The 25,608-nt window shown below is 35.8% G+C and overlaps 2 protein-coding genes across 2 annotated transcripts; one reads left to right on the top strand and one right to left on the bottom strand.

Annotated features, from left to right (window-relative positions):
- Positions 1–771: 771 nt before the first annotated feature.
- Positions 772–1,398, bottom strand: LOC147866680 (ubiquitin-ribosomal protein eS31 fusion protein-like). The gene has a single exon (XM_087317135.1). It carries the CDS (start codon positions 1,378–1,380, stop codon positions 916–918), a length of 465 nt encoding a protein of 154 aa, XP_087173261.1. The 5' UTR covers positions 1,381–1,398; the 3' UTR covers positions 772–915.
- A 7,055-nt stretch (positions 1,399–8,453) lies between these two features.
- On the top strand, positions 8,454–10,192 carry LOC147866679 (indole-3-acetate O-methyltransferase 1-like). Its single transcript, XM_087317134.1, has 3 exons — positions 8,454–9,036; positions 9,150–9,440; positions 9,646–10,192. Exons 1-3 carry the CDS (start codon positions 8,473–8,475, stop codon positions 10,006–10,008), a joined length of 1,218 nt encoding a protein of 405 aa, XP_087173260.1. The 5' UTR covers positions 8,454–8,472; the 3' UTR covers positions 10,009–10,192.
- The last annotated feature ends 15,416 nt before the right edge of the window (positions 10,193–25,608 follow it).

Here is a 25,608-nt window from a genome sequence, read left to right as displayed (position 1 = left end):
GACAAAGAAAATAGCTTTATATACAAATGCACACGCATATGCACTAAAGTTCGAATCTCTCTATATGCACTAATTTACTAAAGAGAAAAGCTAAGTATGCATACAAGATTCCCTTAATGAAAATGTCTCTAGAATAATAAAATAAGATCAAGCACACATCCAAGAATTTGGTACCAACCAGTGTTGCCTTTTGACGGCCGTTTTGAACGTTTTTGGCAAATTTAACCGTATATGAAGGTTAATTTAAAAATGAAACCGTCAATCTTGACGGGCATATGTTTTATGAAAACGTAAAAATGAAGGCTTAAAATTTCCTAATACCGTCAAATTTTACTAAGACCAATACAATAGTATTATAGTCCTAGGTAGTAGGAACAAATTGTTCAAGTTGCATTGGGAGTGTATGAATTTGAAAGACTCACATATGTGTGTAACGAAAAGGTAAAAAAACTAATAGAGTCTAGACTCTAAATTATGAATCTTTTCTTCCCAATTCCCCCGCCCCGTTTCCCCATCTAAAACCTTCCTTTCCCTTTCCCCCATTTTCCCCCATCTCCCCCCATTTCTCCCCTTTTCCCATGTTTCTTCGTTGCTCCCTCAGCCCTGCACCTTGCTGGAAGCTCGCAACTCAGTGCTCACTAATAACTATCCCTACTCGAAGCTTGTTGCTCGTTTCCTGCTACAGTCTACTCATAGATTCAGGCTTTCAGCAACACCTGCAGCAGTCCTACTCACCCATCTAAGGTAGCTCTCTCTCTCTCTCTCTCTCTCTGGAATGCAAAGAACACTAGTAATTGAATACTTAGAAAAACTAACAGGATACATTTAGTCCGCAAGAAAAACCAGACACAAAAAACTCTAATTTCATGCATGCAACCTACACCATCATAGAAAGTCCAAACCTAAATATGAAGCTTATGCCTTCTGTTGATAGACATAAGTAAGCCCACAGTTGCCACAATAATGGCGATCAAAATGGCTGGCCATGAAGGTACCAGCACCACAATCAGCATTAGGGCATTCCTTACGGAGTCTCTGAACCTTCCCTGAGTCGTCCACCTTGTAGTACTGCAAGACAGAGAGCTTCACTTTCTTCTTCTTGTGCTTGATCTTCTTGGGCTTTGTGTATGTCTTCTTCTTCCTTTTCTTAGCCCCACCGCGTAGACGCAACACGAGATGGAGAGTGGATTCCTTCTGGATGTTGCAATCTGCTAGGGTTCGCCCATCCTCGAGCTGCTTCCCGGCGAAGATCAATCTCTGCTGATCCGGGGCTATCCCTTCCTTATCTTGGATCTTGGCCTTGACATTGTCGATGGTATCAGAGGATTCTACCTCTAAAGTGATGGTCTTACCAGTTAAGGTTTTCACGAAGATCTGCATCTTGTCCTACAATCGAAGCTCAGAGGAGTAGTAAATTGCCAAGGTCCTCACCCATTGATGCATCGAGACATACATCAACATGCATCTTGTATAATATATGTATATGTGTATGTCCATACATCATCATCTAAGTGTAGGTTAGGTTGATAGATAGATATCTATGCATATATTTCGAGGTGTCACATATACATATGTGCACATAGAATCGTGTATGGAGTGGCGGATGCATCGGCGAGGCTAGTTAATAATAATAAAATCATGTTTCATCATGTTAGTTCATGTTGCCAGTTGATGTTAACATGTTAACATGTCGCGAACTCCTCTAGGACCAAAGCAAAAACTCTATAGGATATGGCTTGCATATCTAACTTTATTGTATAGTGTTAAATACCAAACCAATTAATCTTTGGACTTATCCTTGCATTTATGGCATCATTGTCTCGTACATGTTTTATTGGAAAAACATGCTACGTAGTAACATTATGTTGTGGTGTGTCTAGGTTGGCATTCTGCATCTAGACGAAGTCCAACTTACCCTATATATTTCCCTCTACGAAAATTTACAATGGCTTTTACTAGATATACCACCAAATTCTTTTACTAGTCCATAAAAACTAGTATTGCTCTCCTCTTTAAGGGCAAAAGTAAAGCAAAGACATGGTTGGGAATTTTGATTTCTCACTTACAACCAAATGTTGATGTCAATGCATGTCCTCAAATTTTACATGATGCAAAGGCTTGTGAAATGGAACTCTATAGGTTTGTTGACACTTTACGTTTAAATTGTGAAGGCTATACTATGCATGAAGCTTGGCGTATGTTTTGCAAAATGAAGGATTGGCAAGATAGTTTCCCTCATTTGATGAAATTATGGCAAGCTACTTTGGTTATTCCGTCTAGCACAGTTTCGTGTGAGAGAGGGTTTTCTAAGCAAAATCTCATCAAAGAGATGAAAAGAAATCGATTGAATATAGAGCATTTAGATGATTTAATGCAAGTCTCATTGGCAAAATCTCATCAAAGAGATGAAAAGAAATCGATTGAATATAGAGCATTTAGATGATTTAATGCAAGTCTCATTGAATGGGCCACACATTGAAGAGATACAATGGGATCATGTATATGAAATTTGGAAAGATGCAAAGGATAGAAGGGTATAATATATTGTTTCGTACAAATATTCGATGTATTTACTTTTTGAAGGGCATTTTTTTTGGTAAACCGTCAATTTGACGGGCAAAAATTTTGGAATACCGTTCTCATGACAGGCAATGTTGGCCGTCAAAAGGCAACACTGGTACCAACATATGTGAAGACAAATAGAGCGTCCACAAAAGATTGGATTCTTAAATGATCTCAAGCAATGTTGTTTTGACTTGATGTTGTAATTGCACTAAAGCACGCTACAATATTGATTGCACTGAATTTATGGTTTCTTTATTGTTTGTTCTCTACATCACCTTTCAAGTATTTATGTACATCCCCTATGTCTCTCCAAGACAAAACATCATGTAAAACATTGTGTGAAAATCAAACATTAGAAATGAGAGATTTGATGATTTCAAGAATTTGGCTTTTCGAAATGGGTCATGATGACCCACTGGTTGAAATCTAAATGTGACTTTAGAAAATCACTTTTGGAGAATCCTAAAGTTGAAAACAATAGCATGTAACACATGCACATTAAATTGATTTACCTAGGATTGGATAACATTTTCTTTTCTTTCTCCAAATTAAGATGACTCATGTGGAAATTTAGATATGGTTAGCCTACCACCAATACATAATCAACAAGTGTACGAAAAGTTCCACAATTATAAGTTGCATATTATTTTATTGAGTAAAGGGAATGCTTAAAGATTCTCTAGGCAAGAAGGAAATTTCCACACACGGCTCTAAAATTTGTATTAGGGGAACCATTTAATACAAGACCAGATATGCTATGTTTAGTAGAAGACAACATATTGTGCATGTCGTTAGTGTTGTAAGTAGATATCTCTCCAATCATGGCAAGCTCCATTGGGGTGCTGTAAAATGGTTTTTCGATATTTAAAGGTAAATCTAGACTAGGTTTATATTTTGGAGGTTCTAAACCAATTCTTGAAGGATGTTCAGATGCAGATGTAATAGGGGATCTAGTTGGGACAAAATTTACTTCCGCGTTCTTGCTTACTTGTGCAAGGGAAGCCATATTAGAGTAGTCTAAGTTGCAAAAGTGTGTTGCTTTGTCTACTATAGAAACAAAATATATTGCAACGACTAAAGTTGGCAAAGAAATGCTTTGGATGAAAATGTTTATTTCGTAAATGGGTTTGCATCAACTAGCAGCTTATGTGATGTTTTGTGATAGTTAAAGTGCAATAGATTTGAGCAGGAACTTGATACATACCATTCCCACATGAAACATATTGATATGATGTATCATTGGCTACACTCGACAATTGAAGACCAACTATTAAAACTGAAGAAAATTCACATGGATGATAATGTTGCTAACATGTTGACAAAAGTGGTCCATAAAGAGAAGCTTGAGCTATATCCAAAGGTTGTTGGATTGGATGCGAATTGAGTTGTTGAACGAAATCTTGTCCTTATGTGGCCATAGGGGGAGGGATATTATTAGCATTTCGAGTCACACTAGTTGGGTGTGTGGATGAGCCCTAGATGCGCAAATGTCATTATTTTAGTACATTGTGAAAAGGCTCATTATTATATGTTGTAAAAGTGAGAAAGGGGGAAATTTTGGAAGACTTATATTGTAGAATAGAATAGGACTTTTGGAGAACTCATACTCTTTTTCTTGGCCTTCCCCATCAATGCTTATGAGTAAATTGATTAAATGTTCACATTTTGGACATCACCACTTCCGTCACTGACCACATATTGTGAGTCGTTGGTGCTGTTTTTGTGTCTCGTTAGTTGGGTTTAAGATTTTAGAGGAAATTTTACTTTCATCTTTATATAGCTGTACCCTAATTTATTTAGATCACAACTTTATTGTACAAATTTTAACGTTGACCGTGAATTATTTCTGGACTAGGTCCTGTGGTTTTTAGCTCCTCGAGAGTTTTCCATGTTAAAAGTTTTGTCATGTATCGTGCAAAACAATCTTTGTCTCATAATAAGTGATAAAGGGCTATAGGGAATCCGAACATATGGGATGTTCCGTAGTCTCGCATAAACTCCTTAGGTCTTTAATACCTAAAGCCAATTTGTCTACAATAATAAGGAATTGTTAGAAATTAGAACACGTTATATAACTCTTAACTTAGCGATATGATCCTTACATTTAATTCTTTAGAGTATAATAAAGTTTCCACATGGCCTAGAAGCAAGTGTTCCGTTTAGCCTCTTGGTTTCACCGGCCCTAATTTCTGTTTTGCGAGTCAGACAACTCTGTGTTTTATATTATCTCTCGAATCCGGTTTTGATTTTATATCCTTAAACTCATTGTTATCTGTTGAGCAGTAGGTGTCTGATAGATAAGCTCAGCGCAAAATGCTGCAAAATTTATATATTTTTCCTCAAGATTTATGGAAGTGGAGTGGAGCTGCAACTAGTCTCAGCTTTGCAGCATTTGGATATTATTTTCCATTTGAAAAATGTTCAAATAGAGCTTGTACTCTCACATTGTCAATGTAATCATTTGAATTGATCAAGCATACAGAGAGAAAGTGTTGGAATTTCTTTCCAAATAATAGAAGTAGATAAATTTGTGAAGTAAAGTTTGTAATCCCCTTTCATAAACGAAATCATTTGAGTTGATCAAGTAATTCCCTTGAGAATTAATTATAAAGACGAGATCATTTGTAAATCAAAACTCAACTGAATTATCTCGTAAAAAAAGCTACAGCATAGCTGCAAAGAAGAGAAATACAGAGACGAAATTTGGATTACAAATAAAATGAAATAGATCATAATGGAAATGAACTAAGTCAATCATGTTATGAAAATATATAAGAAATGGAGGAGGATCAGAGAGGGGCTGTAAATGAAGATGAGAAGCCTATATGGATAAGAATATGAATGGGAAAGAATTCCATTGGAAAGAAAAGGAGGAATAGGAAAAAGGCCATTTAAGAATGATAACATGTCGGGTTCCTTTCATCACATTTTGGCCTCTTTATATTTAAGTCCCATCTCCTGTAGCAATTATGTTTCTGGCCTTTTCACACTATGTAACTATTTGCCAATAGACGCCCCAAACAAATTTGATGGGGAAAACTGATGGGGGAAGATTGTACAATACCTATATATGCCTCCTAACTTATCGATGTTTGGTTAGTGTTTTCTATTTGATCACACATAAAGGCTTGATTGTTCCTAGTTTTCCTTTTCTTCATAATAATGGATGTTTAGCGTTCGTACAATCAAGGTATTACATCATTGGTGCTTCTTCTTCCTATAGTCCTATTGAAAGTGGTGTAGTTCATTGAAACCTACAAATAATTGTGGACATGGTCATGGTACTTGCTCCACTTGGTTCAGTTTCTAAGAGAAAATTCAGAAGCTTTTGTTTTAATTTCTAAAAGTCACCTGGAACATGGATACATGGGTAGAAGGCCAACGAGTGAAAACAAAGCTCTCACACATCTTTCTCAGGAGACGGTAAGATTATGACATGATAAGATGATTGAATTGATTCACAAAGACAATAGGTTATAATGCATAAAGTAGTTCAACATGTAAGAACACATGCTATGAGCAAGTACCGTAAGTTGTATATTGCATGTTGCTTAATTTTTCCAAGAAGAATGAGGTTGAGAAGAAGCTTCGTTGGATAACCCAACTTACGAGTGAAGGCATAGACAATATAAGGAAGTTAGTAATTTCTTTGTTAAGAGAGTGCATATTACCTATGTGAATTGAGGTCATGCACATCCTACTCCTCTTGGGTATTGGAGAAGATCAACATTTCACCAAGATAAATGACAATTAATATGTTCAAGAAGTCTTCAAAAAATATCATTGGCCATACGTTGAAATACCGGCAAGGCACATTCATGACACAGAAAGACACAATTTTGAACTTAACATGTCTATAGCTTTGTGAGCTATTTATCTCCATTCACTCGAAAAAGAGTTGGGATTATATGGAAAACATAGGTCTTTTGAACTATGACCTTGACAAATATATACTTAAAATCTCCACTGTAAATGCAAAACATCTTCTTCCATTGATCATGTGGATAAATCCAAACAACATTATAAGCACCACAAAGTTCTAGTATTGTGAAGTATCAAGGTCCAGTAAAAAAATCTAGTAGAGTTGAGATTAGACACAAAGCATACTTGTTTTAAATTGTGACTTTTGTTTAAGCCTCAATAATCCATCAACACAAGATATCCCTTTCTTCTTAACAAAGAAGATTGTTCAGCTACAAGTTTAGTGATCTAGATTGTAGAATTATAAATTCACTCTCCAAATCTTCATAGATATATTCTAGAAGAACATGGAGCTCTTATATTCATAGGTTATAAGTTGGTCGTCTTGATGGATCTTCATTTCATTGAAGATCGAGAGGACAATCATAAGGTCAATGTTATGGGAGTCTCCTAGATTTCTCCTATCAAAGGCCTTTGTAATTTTTATGAATACTTGGTTGGAAGTATGGTTTCCCAATTTTGTGGATGATGTTATATTATCATAAGTACAAACATACCTTCTTAATGCATTGTCTCTCTTTCTAGCTTCATCAAAAGAAGGACATAGTATCATCAACACATATATAAATTACCAATCATTATGCGATGACAAAGAGGTGAAAAGAATGTATTATAAATTGATTTTATAATATGATCTTTTTATGTAACTCTTTTTGTATGTGTCTTGTAGGGGCCGAAAGGACATTTTCCTACTGTAACAAGAAGTGATAGTTTGTTTGATATGTATAGTTTCGGATCATCATATAGAACGTGGCCAAACGTGGCCTAAAAAGTACTTCCTACTTCTAGCATGTCAACTCGTTCTCTTCTTCTTTATATCTTTCTCCTTTTAGGATTGTAGACCATTCATTCACATTGAAAACTTGGATTTTTTTCCTTGATCACACTAAAGTGAAAAAACGCTTCAAACAATCAGTGACCTATTATTGCTACAAGACAAGACCATAGCCTACTATATATAACCCTATCTACATGTCTCAAATACATGTAAGCTCCAGCATTATTCCTTTTTGTCTGATATTTGATCTTTAACGAGGTAACTAATCTTCATATTCCTTCTTCTTCTTGCAAATGCCAAGACTTTTGAGATAGAAATCTACATGCATGTGTGTATAATGTTGCAATGTAGGTATTAGTATCACAATATAAATATATTGTGGTTTTTGTATCCTTATTCTTGTAATTTTTGGGCCGTAATTTCTTGTTAGTGCAGAATTATAGAGAAATAAGTCTTTTATAATCTCGCAAATGGGGATTTTGATTTTGTATCCTTAAAACTCATATCATGGTTAGTGGGAAGAAAAATCTTTTGAGCGTGTAGATATTTGTACAAAGCCAAGCTAAAAATGTTGCAAATTGTATATACTTTTGTCCTATTAACGTTTACAGCATTTTAGAGCTTGTAAATCTCAACGTTGCATTTTGATATTATTTTACTTTGAAAATTCTTGAAGTAGAGCTTCTAATCTCAGATCTAATAATGTAAACGAAATCATTTCAGTTGATCAAACATACACAAGTGTTGTAATTTCTTTGCAAATTATAGGAGTACATAATTTCCGATGTCTTGAAAAAGTATTACTATCCTTCATTATCAAAAATAAAAACCTTTGGATAGAAGTGTATACTCCAATGAAACTCTGCGTGTAATAAGACACGAAGTTAGATTTGTTGCGTTTAGGAATGTCTCAGGGTTCTTGCGTAGATTTGTGAACACATTGTATGTTGAAGCGGTATTGAGCTGAAAAATAATAGCAGAACTGAAAAACGAAGTATTAATTATGTCATATTTTAAAGAATCCATGGCTCTGCTGCTTTAGTCATAATGCCTAAAGTCAGTGAGAGTTATAAGACAAACCTTCCAACAACTGAACTTGCAGGTGTAAGATTATTTTGCTATAGCATCTTGCAATAAAGCAAGATACAATGGAGATGGTGAAGCTCACATGTATGCAAGGTGGAGATGGAGCTGGGAGTTATGCCCGAAACTCAGGCCCACAGAATTTTGGGTTTCATGCATATGCGAAGGCTCATCTGGTTGAAGCCATCCAGCTATACAAGGAAAACAATGCTATTGGCATTAGGGATAAGGATAAGCAAAATGAAGATCATGTAATACAAATCATGAGTCCAAGATTTATTCGAATCGCAGACTACGGATGTGGCTATGGGAGGAATACAGTAGAATATGCACAATTTATCGTTACTAAACTCTTGGAATTGCATGAGGAAGACAACGAATTCAAAGAAGAAACGGCTCAAAGTAAACCAGAATTCATCAAGGAGCTCCAATATTATTTTGTTGATCTTCCATCAGATGATTTCAACAACTTATTCTGCATGCTACATAATCTTGACTTTGCAACAGTTTTTGAAGGGTCATTGAAGTTCTTCTGTGCTGGGGTTCCTGGATCCTTCTACGATCATGTTTTACCGGAAGGGAGTGTGGATTTTGCGATTACAACCTATGCGCTACACTGGCTTTCGCAGGTTTGATACATTAAAATTCTGAAATATGTAGAGCTACATAATGGATTTCCTGTTAGAAATCTAGTAAAACTTGTAGCATATCCGATAACCAGAAGAAAATGTTGCATTATTAGGTTCCAGCAGTGCTTCTCGACAAAAATGCTCCGACTTGGAATGGGGGGCATATATGGATTCCAACAGGTAATGGGGCTGCAGCAGCAGCAGTCTCAGAGGCATATGCAAAGCAATTCCAAGAGGATGCCAGGAAATTCCTGAGAAATAGAGCTGAGGAGATGAGAAGCAATGGGATGATGTTTATATTCTCGACATGTCACGCACAAGAAATGAACCCATCGAACCATGTATCACGATGCGACATATACGGTGGCTATTTCGAACAAGCATGGAATGAACTTGTTGAACAGGTATGTCTTTGTTATCATCCTCATCAAAGCCTTCCGAATAATTTGAAGCCCAAGCTAAGAAATTGAAGGTTGGACTCAGGGTTTCATGATTATGATTTGATTAGAATTGTAAACTCAAGCATGATTACTGTGTTTCAATCCTAAGCATGCACTTAGTGCTGATTATAATGAATGTTTTTATTGATCTACAACATTTGATATATAGGGTATTGTCGAGACTTCGGAGAGGGATACGTTCAACGTGCCATACTACAATTTCTCTCGAAGGGAATTTGAAGAGGCCGTAGAAAGTGTGGCGGAGCTAGAGCTGTTGGATCTTCATGTACTCGAGAAATGTGATCATATCCCTTCACCGAAAATCGATGGTCTGCTCTCGCATCCTCCTTTTTTCGGAGAGTTTTGGAGTTCTTTTCTTCGAAGCCTCACTCAGCCTCTCGTGGATGCTCACATTGGCAAGAGTCGAGCAGTTCAACTCTTCGATCGATTGCAAGAAATAGCTACCGAGAATCCCCGTGGCCTTAAAAACCTCGTTTGCGACCTCTTGATTGCCATTATTCGAAAGAAATGATTTGAAAGAAAGAGCAGCATCTAGGTCTAAAGCCATGAAATGAAAAATTATAAGGAATCTCCGATATCGTTGTGATGCTCTCTTGATCATAATTATTATTTCTTATTCTGCGTGTGAAATAACTTGTTCACTTGATTTCCCCAAATGCAAAAACTCATGTTGTAACACAATTAAATCAGCATTTATTTCATAATAAAAATCATCCACAACAAGCGACAGTGTCGCTCGCAGTGAAGAAATTGAACTAAAACATAAAATAAAAAATAGAGAATAATTAAAACGAAAAAAGTCAATTATGAGACATGAATAAGAAGATAAGAGGGATTTAAATATATAAAACATTGGAGGAAGATTGAAAGCAGCTTTAAGTCAAGGAGGCAGGCTATGAGAATGTGAATGGGAAAGGAAGAATGAGAGGCTCATGTATGTACCAAGTTGCCATATACCAAGTTCTTGGGTAACAGTTTCTACTTATACTCATGACAAGTTCCCTTAGAATCCGACATTCGATAACATGCTCCAATTCTGACTGACTTTGCGGGTGAAAATCGGCAATTGAGGTTTTGGACATATGCCAAAAACCCAAACACCGAAACCAATATCATGGTCATAGACACAATAGATAATACTAAAGATTGAGAGTTTCTGGACATGCATATAGAATGGCAAGAGTGGTGGGAATTCTAATCATGCACAATGTTTAACATTCTGCACTTTATTAATTGTGTAATACAACCACATTACAAATCTTGTAATTATAGTTGTAATAGTTGTAATTCAACTAATACCAAGCCCTAGAAGACCTTGATCTAGAGGAAATAAACTTGGCTTCTTTGGGAGGTGGCGGGCATGGCTTGAATTTGAGGGGTTAGTATTAAAGTTTTTTGACGGGCATTTTTTAAAGATATACGTCATATGACATGAGAGTGCAAAAACTAACATGTCATTTGGACATATAAATTTTAATAATAAAAAGCTCTATATGTGGGTTGTGTGAGGCTCATGTTGAGGGGAGTTTGTCGATTAATTCTGTGACGAGGCTTTGTTGTTTCATTTATACATGATGTTTTCTTGTAACCATTGCAAAGTGGTTTGTAACATATGAGGTGTATATTATCCTATGTGTTTTTTCTTAACTAATGGAAGTACAGTTTTTTTTGGGAAAAAAAAGAAAAGAAAAGAAAGAAAAGCTCTATACCATCTTTTATAGTTATACATTTCATTACTATACAAAGTACACAAAGATGCACAAATAAACATAACTACTTCACAAAGATAATGAAATACATAAAATAAATATTGTGTTAATGTTTTTACTAATAAGTATGAGAAAATGTTATTTTTTGGAGGGGATGACTTTGGTGATAAAAGCACAAGAGGTTTTTTTCTGCTCCAACGACAATGTCCACTCAACTCCTCTTAACGACAAATCTCAAGTTCTGTTCGAATTGGTCAGCCCAATAACTCTTTGGATTCAATGGAAACAACGGTGTAGACGAGTCTTCTCCAACCAAACCGCGCATCGAACAAGGTTACTGCAAGAGATATGGAGTGAAATTGCAGCCACTCTAAACAGCCAATATGGTGGCCTCAAGGGCGGCTTCGATGGAGTTAAACGACAACGAATAGCCTTTATCCAACAACGGTTGTCCTCTCCTTTTTTTGAGTTAGTGGGCATCCACATAAGATGGAACTATCACGTCCCTACAAGGATTTGTACATAATCGTCTCATTTGTAAAATTTTATAAGTAATGGAAGGAGTTTTTTTTGGAAAAAAAATAAAAAATAAAAAAGTAAGTAAGTAAAATATTTAGTTTTAACTTAAAACTTATAACATTAAAATCAAACCTAAAGTTTACGCTCTTAAAGTATTTAATAAAGGTTATTGTTTAAAATTTCAATCAATTTTCAACTAATATTATTAGTAAAGAATTAATATTTGAGAATATATGTATTTATATCATTATTACATGATGATGATATTATTTTAAGTGTGTTATAAAAAACATATAATTTTTTGGAGAAAAACACATATAGTATAAGTATATTATTATATACACTCATAGTATCTATAATAAGTGACATATGTATGTATATAGAATATATATGACATGGAAAATAGAATTTTAGCATGTCATTTCACATACATAATTTGTAGGGGCCTTTCACATGAAAAATGGAAATTTAAACTTTATATGTCACTTGACGGGCATTTCTACCATGTGTATGTTTTTTACGGGTAAAATGGTCTTTGACAGACATGACACCCATCAAATTCTTACCTTGGTGGCGGGTGATATAGAGGAGATAGGAAAAGGACATGGTGAACAGACTAAAGGAGATGGTATAGTTGGTGGATGTTTCCATACATGAAGCGTTGTCATGATGTTTTTGACACATAGTGCGAAACCACCCTCAAAAGAGAATAAAAGAGTAGTCAAAATAAACTGATGTTGTTAAATCAACTATAATAATAAATGAAAGTATAAAAAGTTAGAAGAGGTTTTCGAAACTAGACAAAAATAGAGAAAAAGATAGGAAAAGAAAAGCTAGCCGTGGATATGAGGAGCAAGGTCGAGTAAAAATCTCGTAATTTCCTTGTCCAATGTCCAAATTAGGAAAGGAAATATGCATAAGAAAGCTAACAGAAATAGCTTTCTAAGACTAGCTTGCATGTTAGATTTGACGTTACGAAACAAAAATAGTGATAAAAAGAAAACTTGACTCATATAGAGAAACTTTTGGGAAAAAGAAAGAAAGAAAGGAAGCAAGCAATCCTAAACCTATAAATAAGAGCTTATTTGAAGAAGAAGGGGGAGGGGATTTGAAGAAGAAAAGATTTATGTTTCCTCTCTCATACTCTTATACCCTAAAAGGGCAAAGAAAAAAAATCATGTAACTAAATATATCGATTATAGTGATGATTTAGTAATAAAAAGCTTTGCATGTTTCCTCTCTCATGATCTCTTTCTTTAAACTTTTCTTATGTATAAGTAAAATTAAGTGTTATTCATGCTTGCTTACTGTAAGCCTTCTTACTCATAAGAATAATTAAGTATTATTCAATCTCGCATAATCTCCTACTCGAAGATTTGCTTATGCATAAATGTAATTAACTATTATTCGATCTCTTATACTACGAATTTACTCTTATTAGAGGGAAATCTCTCGTCTTTAAACTTAAAGTGCATTAAGCGTTAAGCCCTAAATTCTTCCGGTCCAGAACCCCGGCAGTTCCGCCTCACGATCCGCACTTACTGGTGGATTTTCACGATAATGTGTTACAATAATAATAATATACAAACATTTTTAGTTTACCTATGATTAGACTTTATTGTTAGGGGGAAAATAAATGTACCCCCTTTATTGTTACCTCTCATACCTCAACGTGGTGTAAGTTGTAACCTCTCATGTAAACCATAAGAAACAAAACGATATTTACTTTTATATACAATACAATACTACAATTTTGCGCTCTCTCTTCTCTCTTCTCTGTTTCTTTTCTCCCTCTTTAATTTCTCACATGGTACCATAGCGACATTCATCACATTAGATAAGTAATCTGTGAATAAATAAGCGGCATACATCACATTAGATAAGTAATCTGTGAATAAATAAGCGGCATACATCACATTAGATAAGTAATCTGTGAATAAATAAGCGGCATACATCACATTAGATTGATCTGGACATTCTATACAAGATGTCGTCGACCACTGATACGGAAACCAATCAATGGTGCATCATCAAATGAAATGGCAAAAAAGTATTTGGTGGAGAAACTCACCGATCACAATTATAGAATGTGGAGAATGAGAATGGAGTTAATTCTCGAAAGAACAAACCTTATAGGAATCGTAAATGGTTTTGAAGTCAGTCCGTCAACAAAACTTGAATTAAGCAATTGGAAAAGTAGAGATCTAGATGCAAGAATGGAGATAATTATGCATCTAATTTATCGACAAGTTGACCATGTTCGAAGCCTTGGATCCGCACGAGAAATGTGGGATCATCTTCAACAATTACACCAACCCTCTGACAGTACGACCAAAATCTTCTCCTACTAAACCCTAATGAACATGTAGATGCGTGAAGAAGAACCGATAGACACATTCATAAGCAATTGGCAAAGACAACTAGATGTTGCAATCTCAGCGGGTAACATTATTGATGAAACATCAAAATTTGAAATACTAATGGGTTCCCTGCCAGAATCATGGACACAATGGTTTTGATTTGGAGACAATGGTACAAAAGCCGCCATTGGAAAAGGAGAAGTTAACCTTTCCATTAATCAAACAAGGAGAATGGGTATTCCAAATGTTCACTATGTTCCAGGTATCACAACGAATTTATTATCGGTTAGTGAAGCAACAACAAATGGAACTATTATTGAATTTCATTCAAATTGTGCTATTATTAAACAAAAAATACCAAGTGGTGAAATGTTAATAACATCATGCCCAAAACTTGGCTGCCTTTATCCTCTTCAAATGATGGAGGAAACACAAATTGAAGCACACACAACATTAGGCAACATCATCACGAATACCACCCTACTTTGGCATTATCGTCTTGGATAACTGAATCCAAAGTCGATGAAAGCCATTCAAAGACACAAATTAAGTGAAGGAATGCCGACAACACCTTTTAGGCACTTACCATTATGTGAAGGTTGTATTTTCGGAAAACAAAGTTGTCAAAAATTCCTACATAGTGTTAGTCAAACCAAAAGAAGGCTACAATTAGTTCACTCAAGTACTTTATTTCATTTACTGACGCAAAATCCGACGCTTTTAATGCTTTCACAACTTATAAAGCTTATGTGGCAATCAATGTGAAAGTAAAATAAACACAATAAGAATGGACAATGGTGGAGAATATTTCTCACATGTATGGATAAAGTTTTGTCAAGAGCATGACATTAGGCATGAATATAACATTCCTTATAATCCACAACAAAATGGAGTCGCCAAACGTAAGAATCAAACACTCTTGGATGCCAGTCAAAGTATGCTACAAGTTGTGGGCCTTCACAATCAATTTTGGCAAGGGGCGATGGCAATGGCTTGCCACCTTCAAAATCGATCACCTCACAAAGCTCTTGGTTTGAATACTTCATATGCAATGTGGTTTGGCCACAAACCAAATCTTTCGCACCTTCATGTATTTGGTGCCATGGAATACGGTCATATTCCACAAGAGAAAAGGAGAAAGTTAGATCCACATGCTAGAAAAGGAATTTCATTGGTTATGGAGAATCGGCCGTAGTCAAAGCCTACAAATTATTTGATCTCAAGACAATGAAATTTTTATTTAGCCGATCGCTTACGTTCGATGAGGAGGTTCTCTTATCAAATCTCCCATCGAAGGTAGAACATTCACATCAAAATATTAATAAAAATTTACTAATGCCTTTGAATATCTCGCATAGAAAAGAGTAGAAAGGCCCTATTACTAGAGAACAAATTCAAAAGCTTGATGAGGAAGCAACAATTCAAAGTGAAGTAACACATTATCATCATCAAATCCCATTAAAATCAAGTGTCTGCCACTACAATCCAAAGCCCAAGTAAAGATGAAGATGGTGCACAACAACAACAACAATCAAATTTACCAATGGACAAACTTCATCAAATGAATGAAGAAAGTCCATTTACTCCAACTCATGTTTGTTTTCTTCATCCTCTCTTGATATTTCCCCTAAAGCTGGTGATAATTTCAATGACCCTAGAGGAACTAATAAGTAAGTCTGACATAAAAATTTCTCCAAGAACTCATTTCTTCATGTTTCATCAAACTCAAATCTTAAGGATGAAGAGTATTTTCAAAAATTAAAATCAAGAAAACCTAAAAGCAAAAGAAAATTTAAGAATATTAATGAACTTATGGAGATCACTGAACCACTTGAAATGCTATTGATTGATGTCGACAATAATGATATGGATGATGATTTTATGGATGATCATGATAAAGTTATTGACTTAACACCAAAGAAGGCCCTTCATGGTCCTGATGCTACACAATGGGAGGTTGCAATGCAAGCCAAAATGGATGCTTTAATTCGGAATAAGACTTCGACCTTAGTTCCATGCCCCAAAGATCAAAATGTGATTTCATGCAAATGGGTCCTTACCAAGAAAATGAACGCTCATGGCATTGTGGTTCGATTTAAGGCACGTGTTGTTGCTAGAGGATTTTCACAAATCCCTAACATAGTTTTAAAGATACTTTTGCACCTACCTTAAAGATGGTGCCTCTTCGGTTAATATTCTCGATTTCTGCTAGCCTTAACCTAGAACTCCATCATCTTGATATTGAGACCGCTTTTCTACATGGAGATCTCAAGGAGGAACCAAGTCATTTTTTAGATCCTCAATTTCTGAACTATGTTTGTAAGCTCTACAAATCATTGTATGGTCTAAAACAATCTCCGGGGATGTGACATTTCAAATTACATACTTATCTTGTTTCCATCGGCTTCAATAGTCTTCAAGCCGAACCAAATATCTATATTCGCAAGGATGGCGCTATCTATGTAATTATTGTTGTTTATGTGGATGATTTACCGATTGCTTCTAATTCAATAGCTTCAATGAGGAAGACAATAAATCAATTAAAGGAGAAGTTCTCAGTGAAAGATCTTGAACCTCTCGAATATTGTCTTGGAATCAAGGTCACCCGAAATCGCATAGAAGGAACTCTAACCTTAACACAACAAAAATTAGTGGACGATGTTCTTCAAAAGTTCGAGATGGTTGATTGTAAGCCAATCTCGACTCCTATGGCGGTTCATTGCAAACTTACAACAAATGAAAGCCCGATGTCAATTTAAGAAGAACAAATTATGAAGTCACTCCCTTATCGCCAAATCTTAGGTAGTGTAAGGTATCTCGTAAGTTGCACTCCTCCCCATCTTTCTTATTGTGTAGGTTTTCTTTCTAGGTTTATGCAAAATCCTAGACTTGCACATTGGCAAGCTCTTAAACGTGTTCTACGATATCTCAAATATACCAAGGATATGGGTCTTACATATCGAAGTTTCCAACCCAAGAATTCATCACAACCTACTGGATGGATCAATACTTCTCTAGTTGGTTGGATGGATTCGGATTGGGGGGGGGGGGGGGGGGGGATCCTGTTATCTCCTGCTCGACATTATGCATGGTTTTTATATTTGCTGGTGCCGCAATCTCTTGGAAAAGCAACAACAAGTATCTGTAGCACTTTCAACCATTGAAATTGTATGTAGCAGCTGCTCTAATGGCGAAAGAAGGATTGTAGATCAATACCATAATTGAAGAACTTGATATCTTTAAAGTTATGGAAATGAAGATATTTTGTGACAAGCAATCATGTATTAAGTTATCAACAAATCCTAAGATCACTTATCAAAACAAGCAAATCCGAGCAAGACATCACTTTATTAGAGAATTGGTGGAATCTAAAGAAATGCTACTATATTATACACCTCAACAACAACAATGTGGGCGGATTTTTTAACTAAGCCGATGTCATATCAAAAGCATTGGAACTATAGCAATAAAATTGGCCTCTACCTACAAAGGCCAAGAACTAAAATGTTTTACAAGAAGGGGGGGTGTTAGAATAATTATAATATACAAACATTTTACGTTGACATATTATTAGAGTTTATTGTTGGGGGGAAATAAATGTACCTCAACGTGGTGTAACCGATAAGAAACAAAACAATACTACACAATTTTGTGCTCCCCCCCCCCCTCTCTCTCTCTCTTTCTTTTCTCTCCCTTTAATTTCTCACAAGCGGACAACCCTGACATCAATTGGAAATTGCCCTCATGAGATGCATCATGGTTATAAAGGTTAAGTCTAACAATGGCGATAAATGTGCAAAGGAAAGAAAGCATGTTTCGATAATGTTATAGGGGTCCCGGGTCCATATAATTAATATTTTTATTTACTTTCTACTTTGGGGTAACTTTGTTTAAAACGTGAAGTGGTCTTCTTTAAGCCTAATGTAATTTGAACAAATGTATAGATGTCGAAAACTAGGGGGGTTTGAACCACATTCTAATGGCTTTGATCCTTCACTAATTATATATAGCTCATCAGTCACAATTTATTATAACAAATTAATGCCATACTCTAGTTATTCCATTAGTCCTCCACATCGATGCCAGGATTGATTAAGGAAGTGTCAAAGCGAATCACAGCTAATCCGATTGATTAGTTTACGTTGTTTTCATTTATATCATTCATTATTCGATCCAGAAACAAACTCATTTTGCTGGATTGAACCATATCCGCCAGACTTACCGTTCTGACTTGTGGTGATCTTTCTTCTATAGTTTTATATGTCTAATTATTCAAAATCCATTAATTCCCATGTAAGCTCTGTAGGAATTTAAATCACTATCTAACAAAGAATAACAAGTGGATACATATGACTTAATATATTATGAAGAAAGAAGAATTACATGTGTTCATGGTAGATGTTACATTTTATAGGCAATAGAGATCATAGGGAAGCTTGTAATGGGAATGTTCATTGTGATTACATCTCACATGAAGGTAACTTTCTAACCAATGGTTGTGTGAACAAAAGTCACGTAATAGGTGGTTACATTAGTTGGTTTTATTTTCTTTATTTATGATATATTTCCTATTTCTAGTAACGTCTTATTTTTAATATTAATATTTTAATATTCTAACACCCCCCCTTAATGTAAGCAACCTATTTATTTGGTTTCTCTAATTTGAGTCCTATCTTCGAACAACATATCCAGTGCTTGTGTTGGGGTACGGGTTTAGTGAGGAAATCAACCCACATGGTTGTAGTTGAAGTGTATTGGAGTGACATTTCTTTTGCTTCGACCAAGTCTCTTATAAAATGATGACGCTGTCGTGAAGATCCGTCACTACGGGCGGATCGTGAGGCGGAACCGCCGGGGTTCTAGACCAGAAGGACTTGAAGTTGGCGCAAGCTTTAGCGAGAAAGTACTTAAGCTAGATTGAAAGAGAGAGAGAGCTTGAGATTGAATAGAACGTTTGACGTTAGATTGAGAGAGATTACGATTGAACTCTTGATTTTAGATTTTAAAATAAGTTACACGATCAATTCGATAACGAATTCTCTTCTTCTTAATTTCATAACCCAAAAGAAGCCTAACCCTTCTTCTTTTTCATCCCTTCTTTTATAGATGCTCTCATGCATATGATGCATGTGAGGGTACAAGACATGCATAAAATGCATGTTTGCCATTTGGCGCTCATGTATTACATGTGGTGCATGATAACCATGTCACTCGTTTTAGCTCTCATGCATAAAAATTTCCATGTAAAAGTACAATGATAGAAATATAAATTCAACTAAATGTCATGGCTTAGTGGTAAGCTTATTGACTCTTAACTAGGAGGTGCAAGGTTCGAATCCTCACTTGCCCTCCTCATGTATATATATGTGATATATATTTATTTATTAATTTGGTCGCCGGATGCCGGATGACGCCAATTTACCGGATGCCGGTTACCATCGATCGCCATATGCCACCGCTTTCGCCAGCCCGTCGGATGCTGATATCGCCGCCTCGCCGGATCCGCCGATCCCCGGTTACCGTCCAGTTCCGTTTTGGTTGGCCAAAACCTTTACGAGTGGCAAGGCCACCTCCACTCTTAGTTCAAGTTACCTTGGTGGAGTTCATTTGGTGGAGTTTTAAGCAATTGGCAAATCATCTACATATACACCAATGATAACAAGATTTGTGTGTTCCTTCCGAATGTATAAAGTTGGCTTGGCTTGAAGGCGTCTAAATCCAATAGCTTCAAGATAAGTGTGAAGTTTGTGGTGCCACATTCGAGATGATTGTTTTAATCCATACAATGATTTATGTGATTTACATACGTAATGAGGGATTGTTGAGCTTACAAAGTATGGAGGTTGTTCCATATATATTTCTTCATCAAGGTCTCCATGCAAGAAGGCGGTCTCGATGTCAATATGATGAAGCTCGAGATTTAGACCTGTGGTAATGCTAAATATTAAGAGCATTGGAACCATCTTCAAAGTTGGTGCAAAAGTATCTTTGTAATCGATGCCATGGATTTGGGTAAATCCTCTTGCAACTAGGCGGGCCTTCAATCTATCTAGCTTTCCATTGGAATCAAATTTCTTTGTGAGTACCCATTTGCAAGAAATAATATTCTTACCATTGGGTCGAGGCACTAAACTCCATGTGCCATTCTTTTCTAGTGCATCAATTTCCGCTTGCATGGTTGTTTGCCATTGAAGACGTTCGAGGCTTTGTAATGCATCTTTAACCGATGGGTGGATGTTGTGCAAAGGGGCTTGTGGTTCATGATTTTCAATGTATTCATTCTCTTCATCCAAATCCACCATTAGTGCTTCCATAGGATCGGTTATCTCATAAATCTCATTTAAGGATCTATACTTCTTTTCCTTCATAGTTATAGGGCTCGCTATATTTTCAATTGGGGTGGTGTCACCTTGAGATATATCTTTTGAAGAGGATCCTAAAGCTTGAGTTCATTGGTGTGGAAATCCTAAGGTTTGATTTGAGGGATTTGAGAAAATGGATTGTGGAAAGGTGGATTTTGAAGGGGTAGAGTTTAAATTTAGAAAAGTTGGTTTTGAAGTGGTAGAGTTGAAAATTTTGAATTTGCAAAAGTTGGTTTTGAAAATTTTGAATTTAGAAAAGTGGGGGAAAAAACAGAATTGTGAGTTGGGGTTTGCCAAGAATTGGTGGGAGATGAAAAGCTATAAGAGTGGTTGTTTATGCTAGGAGTGGGAGTATCATTCCTTTCATTTTCTCTTAGCTCCACCATGCCATCACCGTCGTCATTGTTACGATGTTCCACCTCTATGTTGCCTTCTATTATAATGCCACCACCAACCTCTCTAGCATCACCATCCACTTCTTGTGCTATGCTTGTGGATGTGTGCATTATATTTTTATTTGGTAAATTCTTAATTATCTTGATTTTATGTACCTCTTGGCTCTCCTCTTCTTCTTTGAACCCTTCTAATTCTAATGATTCTCTTATGTTATTGACATGCTCCTTCCCATATTTGTGATTATTTACATAATGTATAAGGGGGATATTTTGTAAGTTTATAGGGTATTTTGGGGATACTACTTGTTCGTCAAAAATGACGGATCGACGATATATAAATTTATTATTTTGTGGGTTAAATAATTTATATCCCTTAATCCCCTCGGATTCGCCATATCCTACCATTATACATTTAATACTATGGGGGTCTAATTTTTTTCTTAACTTAGGAGAAATGTGACTATAAGCGATTGCACCAAATATCTTTAAGTGTTCCACATTAGGTTTCCTTCCAAACCATAAGAAAAAAGGTGTATTCAATCTGAGTACCTTGTGCGGAGATCGGTTCTGTAAATAACATGTCGTAGAGATGGCCTCTTGCCAAAACTTGTTTTGTAGACCGGCCACTTGAAGCATGCTCCTTCTTGTGTCTAGTAGTGTCCTATTCTTTTGCTCCGCAACACCATTTTGTTGTGGATTGTATGAAGTTGTAAACTCATGTCTTATTCCTTGTGTCTTACAAAATGTCTTCCATTCAGTTGAACAATATTCTCCACCATTATCTGTTCTAATTGTTTTAATTTGAGATTGACGTTGGTTTTCAGGAAGTGCTTTATAAGTTTTGAAGACATTGAAAGCACCGGCATTACTCTTCATGAAGTAAATTATGGTGAATCTTGTGAAGTCATCAATAAAGGTAATGAAATGTCAATTACCGGTTATTGAAGGTATTTGTAGCGGCCCACATAAGTCGGAATGAATGATTTGGAGTGCCCTCTCGTTTTGATGAATATGGTGAGGGAACTTTCTTCTACTTTGCTTCCCGTAAATACATCCTTCACAAATAGATAAATACTGAAATGGTTTAGTTGGTATACCTTCAACAAGCTTATGTGTTTGAATTTTCTTTATTGATTTGGGATGTAGGTGGCCTAGCCGATGGTGCCATATCAATGTTTGATCATCTTGTTGATGGCTTGAAGCTATGTATGCTTCAATTTATGTATGCTTCAATTGGCGCATGATCCATCATCTTTAATGGATACAAATTTCCGATATTCGGACATGTTGTTTTAATTATATCTCCCGTAGGTAACTTGTAACGAATTATAGCACAATTGTAATGAAATTCGATTATTGTTCCATTTGATGTAGCCTCACTTACAGACAGTAAGTTCTTTGCTAAACCGGGGACAAAGTAAACATTCGAGATTGTAATTTTCGATTTGTTATTTATTGATAGATAAATTGTACCTTTTCCAAGAGCTAACTTCATACCATTATCTCCGAAGCGTACCTTAAGTGGATGATGGAGTGGTTTATAATTATGTAACCATTCTCGATTATGGGTGAGATGGTGGGTGGATCCGGTGTCAAAGTACCATAATCTTTCCATTTGAATTTTGTAGTTTGTACTTCTGACATGAATGCTTGTATGAACGATGTGTCTTCTTCTTCATTACGTATTAATGCAGAATGTGCTTGGAAATTGTATCTTTTACCTTTGTTTCTTTGATCATATTGCTTCCGGCGACATTCTCTTTCCATGTGTCTCATTTTGTTGCAATATCTACATATGATTGTAGAAACATTGAGTGCTCCTTGCTTTGATAGTTGATTTGGCTTGTATGACCTTTGAACCTTTTGAAATCTTGGCTTTGAGAAGTTAGATTTTTGAAATCTTGTAATTGCGCTCATTGCCATTGATCCATTGTTATGTTTCGCCTTGTCCTTTATTCTTCGAATCTCTTCTCTTTTCATTTTTAGAAACATATTCTTCATGTTTGAAACGTCATCATTTCCATGTGTGGTGACAAAGGTGTCCCACGAATCTGGTAAAGCCCCAAAAATTAAATCGAATTTCATATCTTCATCAATTTTATTACCTACTGATAATGCTTGCTCGAGGGCCAACGGCCATTTTCTGATGAATGTGTCAATTTCTTCACTTTCTTCCATTTCCAATGTGACAAGGTGTCTCAAGGTGTTAATCTTTGTTGTTCTGTCCGAGGGTTCCTGGCGTTCCTTCAAGGCATCCCATATTTCTTTTGATGTTTCTAAATCTTTTACTAAATCTATTTGTTCATCAGTTAGATGCATAACCAATTCCATGTGTGCATCTAAATCTTTATTTTTCCATTCTTCCAACTCTAGGGTGGTATTTTACCTTTCACAATGTCGATTAATTGTGCTCTTTCAAGGATTAAACTCATCCTTAATTTCCACATTCCATAATTTATGTCGTTGAGTTTCTCCATGGTGTACTTTCTTGTCATGGATGTTGTTTTGTTTGTTGAACTTGTGTTAGACTCCATCTTCGTAGATCTTCCGGATTGATCTTCTTGATGGTTGTTCCTTAATTCCTATTAGAGGGCTCTGATACCATGTAGGAATTTAAAGCACTATCTAACAAAGAATAACAAGTGGATACATATGACTTAATATATTATGAAGAAAGAAGAATTACATGTGTTCATGGTAGATGTTACATTTTATAGGCAATAGAGATCATAGGGAAGCTTGTAATGGGAATGTTCATTGTGATTGCATCTCACATGAAGGTAACTTTCTAACCAATGGTTGTGTGAACAAAAGTCACGTAATAGGTGGTTACATTAGTTAGTTTTATTTTCTTTATTTATGATATATTTCCTATTTCTAATAACGTTTTACTTTTAATATTAATATGTTAATATTCTAACAAGCTCTTCGCTAAAGTCTAATCTACTGATTAGTGTGCAAGTACATAGATATTGTAGGAAAGGGGAGGTTGGAACATAAGAGAATTAGTGATAATTTTAATTGCATTGCAGTTATGCTCCATGACTAATTATATATATAGATAGATATATAGCTCATCAGTCCAAATTATTACGACAAATTCATGCCTATATTCACATATGCACTTTAATATGCCTAATCATTTAGAATCCAATGCAATGACATTATTAGGGATGAAGTGGCTGCGTCCTAGGAGCAAATCAAGCTTTCGCCACCTCATCACTATATCAGCGAGTATGGGGATTCAAATTACCTATGAGAAATCTCTAAGCGAGTATGGCTCACCCCTAGTTGCCTCTCTCTAGAGACTAGCACAATGAATGATTATGGGGTGGATTACAAGGCTTCTTGATCTATCCTTTATTTATGAGTGCTATATTAGCTGATTACTGGCGATGACAACAAGATGAGGAGGGTATTATTAACATTAGAAGGAAGAAAGAGAGAAAGATATATTAACGTCTTCTAAGGCCAAAATTGCACCATGAGACAATTGGAGTATAACAAAATAGGGTATTAGAGAGAGCACATCATCATTGGATTACAAGTTATGATGAATTATAGGCAGCCATTGACTCTAGAAGAAACCGCGTACCACTGTAATAGATGAGGCAATGTGTGGATGAGAAATATCGTTTAATAATAACAATAATAGTCTCATATTGGCCTTATTATATAATTGACTGCATTCCGGTTAGACCACACCATTGCCAATGATTGCAAAATTCCAAATCGATCACAGTCAAAAGGTCCAATCAGTATTGAAAGGTCTTCAATTGGGTAGTATCCAAAGATAGATACAAAGACTTTGGGACTGTATGTATGTCTATCATAGGTTGAAAAAGACATAAGGCTTCTTATATAAAACTCACATAATGTATGGCGTAATTAATCTATATCTATATAAAGTCTTCTTTGTTAGCTTCTAATTCTCGCTTTACATGTTACGGCTATTAAACAACAACGTTAATGCATGTATGTAGACTTAGTCTCCCCCTCCCTTTTCCATCAATAATTATGTGTTTTAGAGCTAAATCTGCCCCCTTCAACCAATGTCCGTGTGTTGGAAATGATGCATTCAGTCCCATGTAATTAATCTATTTTCACAGCTAATCTTATTTATTAGTTTACCTTATTTTGCATCTATAACATATCAATATCGAAGTATATCCGCCAGTGCTCATCGTTCCAACTCGTGGTGACCTTTCTTCTGTAGTTTGAAAAAATGGCTAATCATTCAAAATACACATGCCGGGAGGAGCAGATCAAGCTTCCGCCAGCTCACCACTACATGAGCAAGCATTGGAACTCTAATTACCTACAGGAAGGCTTGTGACAAATCTAGCACAACTCTGAATGGTATGAGGAAGTCTAGTCATCAACTCTCTGATCTGATTGATGCCACCACGCAGGTAGAGAACTGTTAGGATGACACTCAGATCAAATAGTACATTAGATGAAATAGAAAACAATAATATAATATTATAGGAGCGGAGAAATAAATGACACGAGTATTTACGTGGTTCGGTTAAATTAGCCTACGTCCACAGAAAGGAGAGTGATTCCACTATAAGAAAATGTAATAGAGAGTTTACAACAATTAGAGAAATTATTCTCTAATTAAACCCAACACCCAAGAGAATAACCTCACAATTCTCTCACAAGAACTCTCTAAAATGGTGTTTCCCAACTCTCTAATTGTCTCAAATCTTACAAGCCTATAACTCTTGGTAGTCATGCTTTTTTAAATGACTAAGGCTGCCTTT

This window comes from Azolla caroliniana, unplaced genomic scaffold (genome assembly GCF_043228905.1).
Source record: "Azolla caroliniana isolate FFs.n. ecotype wild unplaced genomic scaffold, voAzoCaro1.0.p SCAF_3, whole genome shotgun sequence".
Lineage (NCBI taxonomy): Eukaryota > Viridiplantae > Streptophyta > Polypodiopsida > Salviniales > Salviniaceae > Azolla > Azolla caroliniana.
The sequence above is the reverse complement of the archived record's forward strand: the minus strand, read 5'-3'. Positions and strand labels throughout refer to the sequence as shown.

Excerpts from the sequence above, each read along its gene's own strand:
- LOC147866680 (XM_087317135.1), bottom strand. The coding sequence starts at position 1,380 with ATGCAGATCTTCGTGAAAACCTTAACTGGTAAGACCATCACTTTAGAG.
- LOC147866679 (XM_087317134.1), top strand. The coding sequence starts at position 8,473 with ATGGAGATGGTGAAGCTCACATGTATGCAAGGTGGAGATGGAGCTGGG. Across the intron at positions 9,037-9,149 it reads CGCTACACTGGCTTTCGCAG|GTTCCAGCAGTGCTTCTCGA; the intron begins GTTTGATACATT and ends TTGCATTATTAG. Across the intron at positions 9,441-9,645 it reads GGAATGAACTTGTTGAACAG|GGTATTGTCGAGACTTCGGA; the intron begins GTATGTCTTTGT and ends TTTGATATATAG.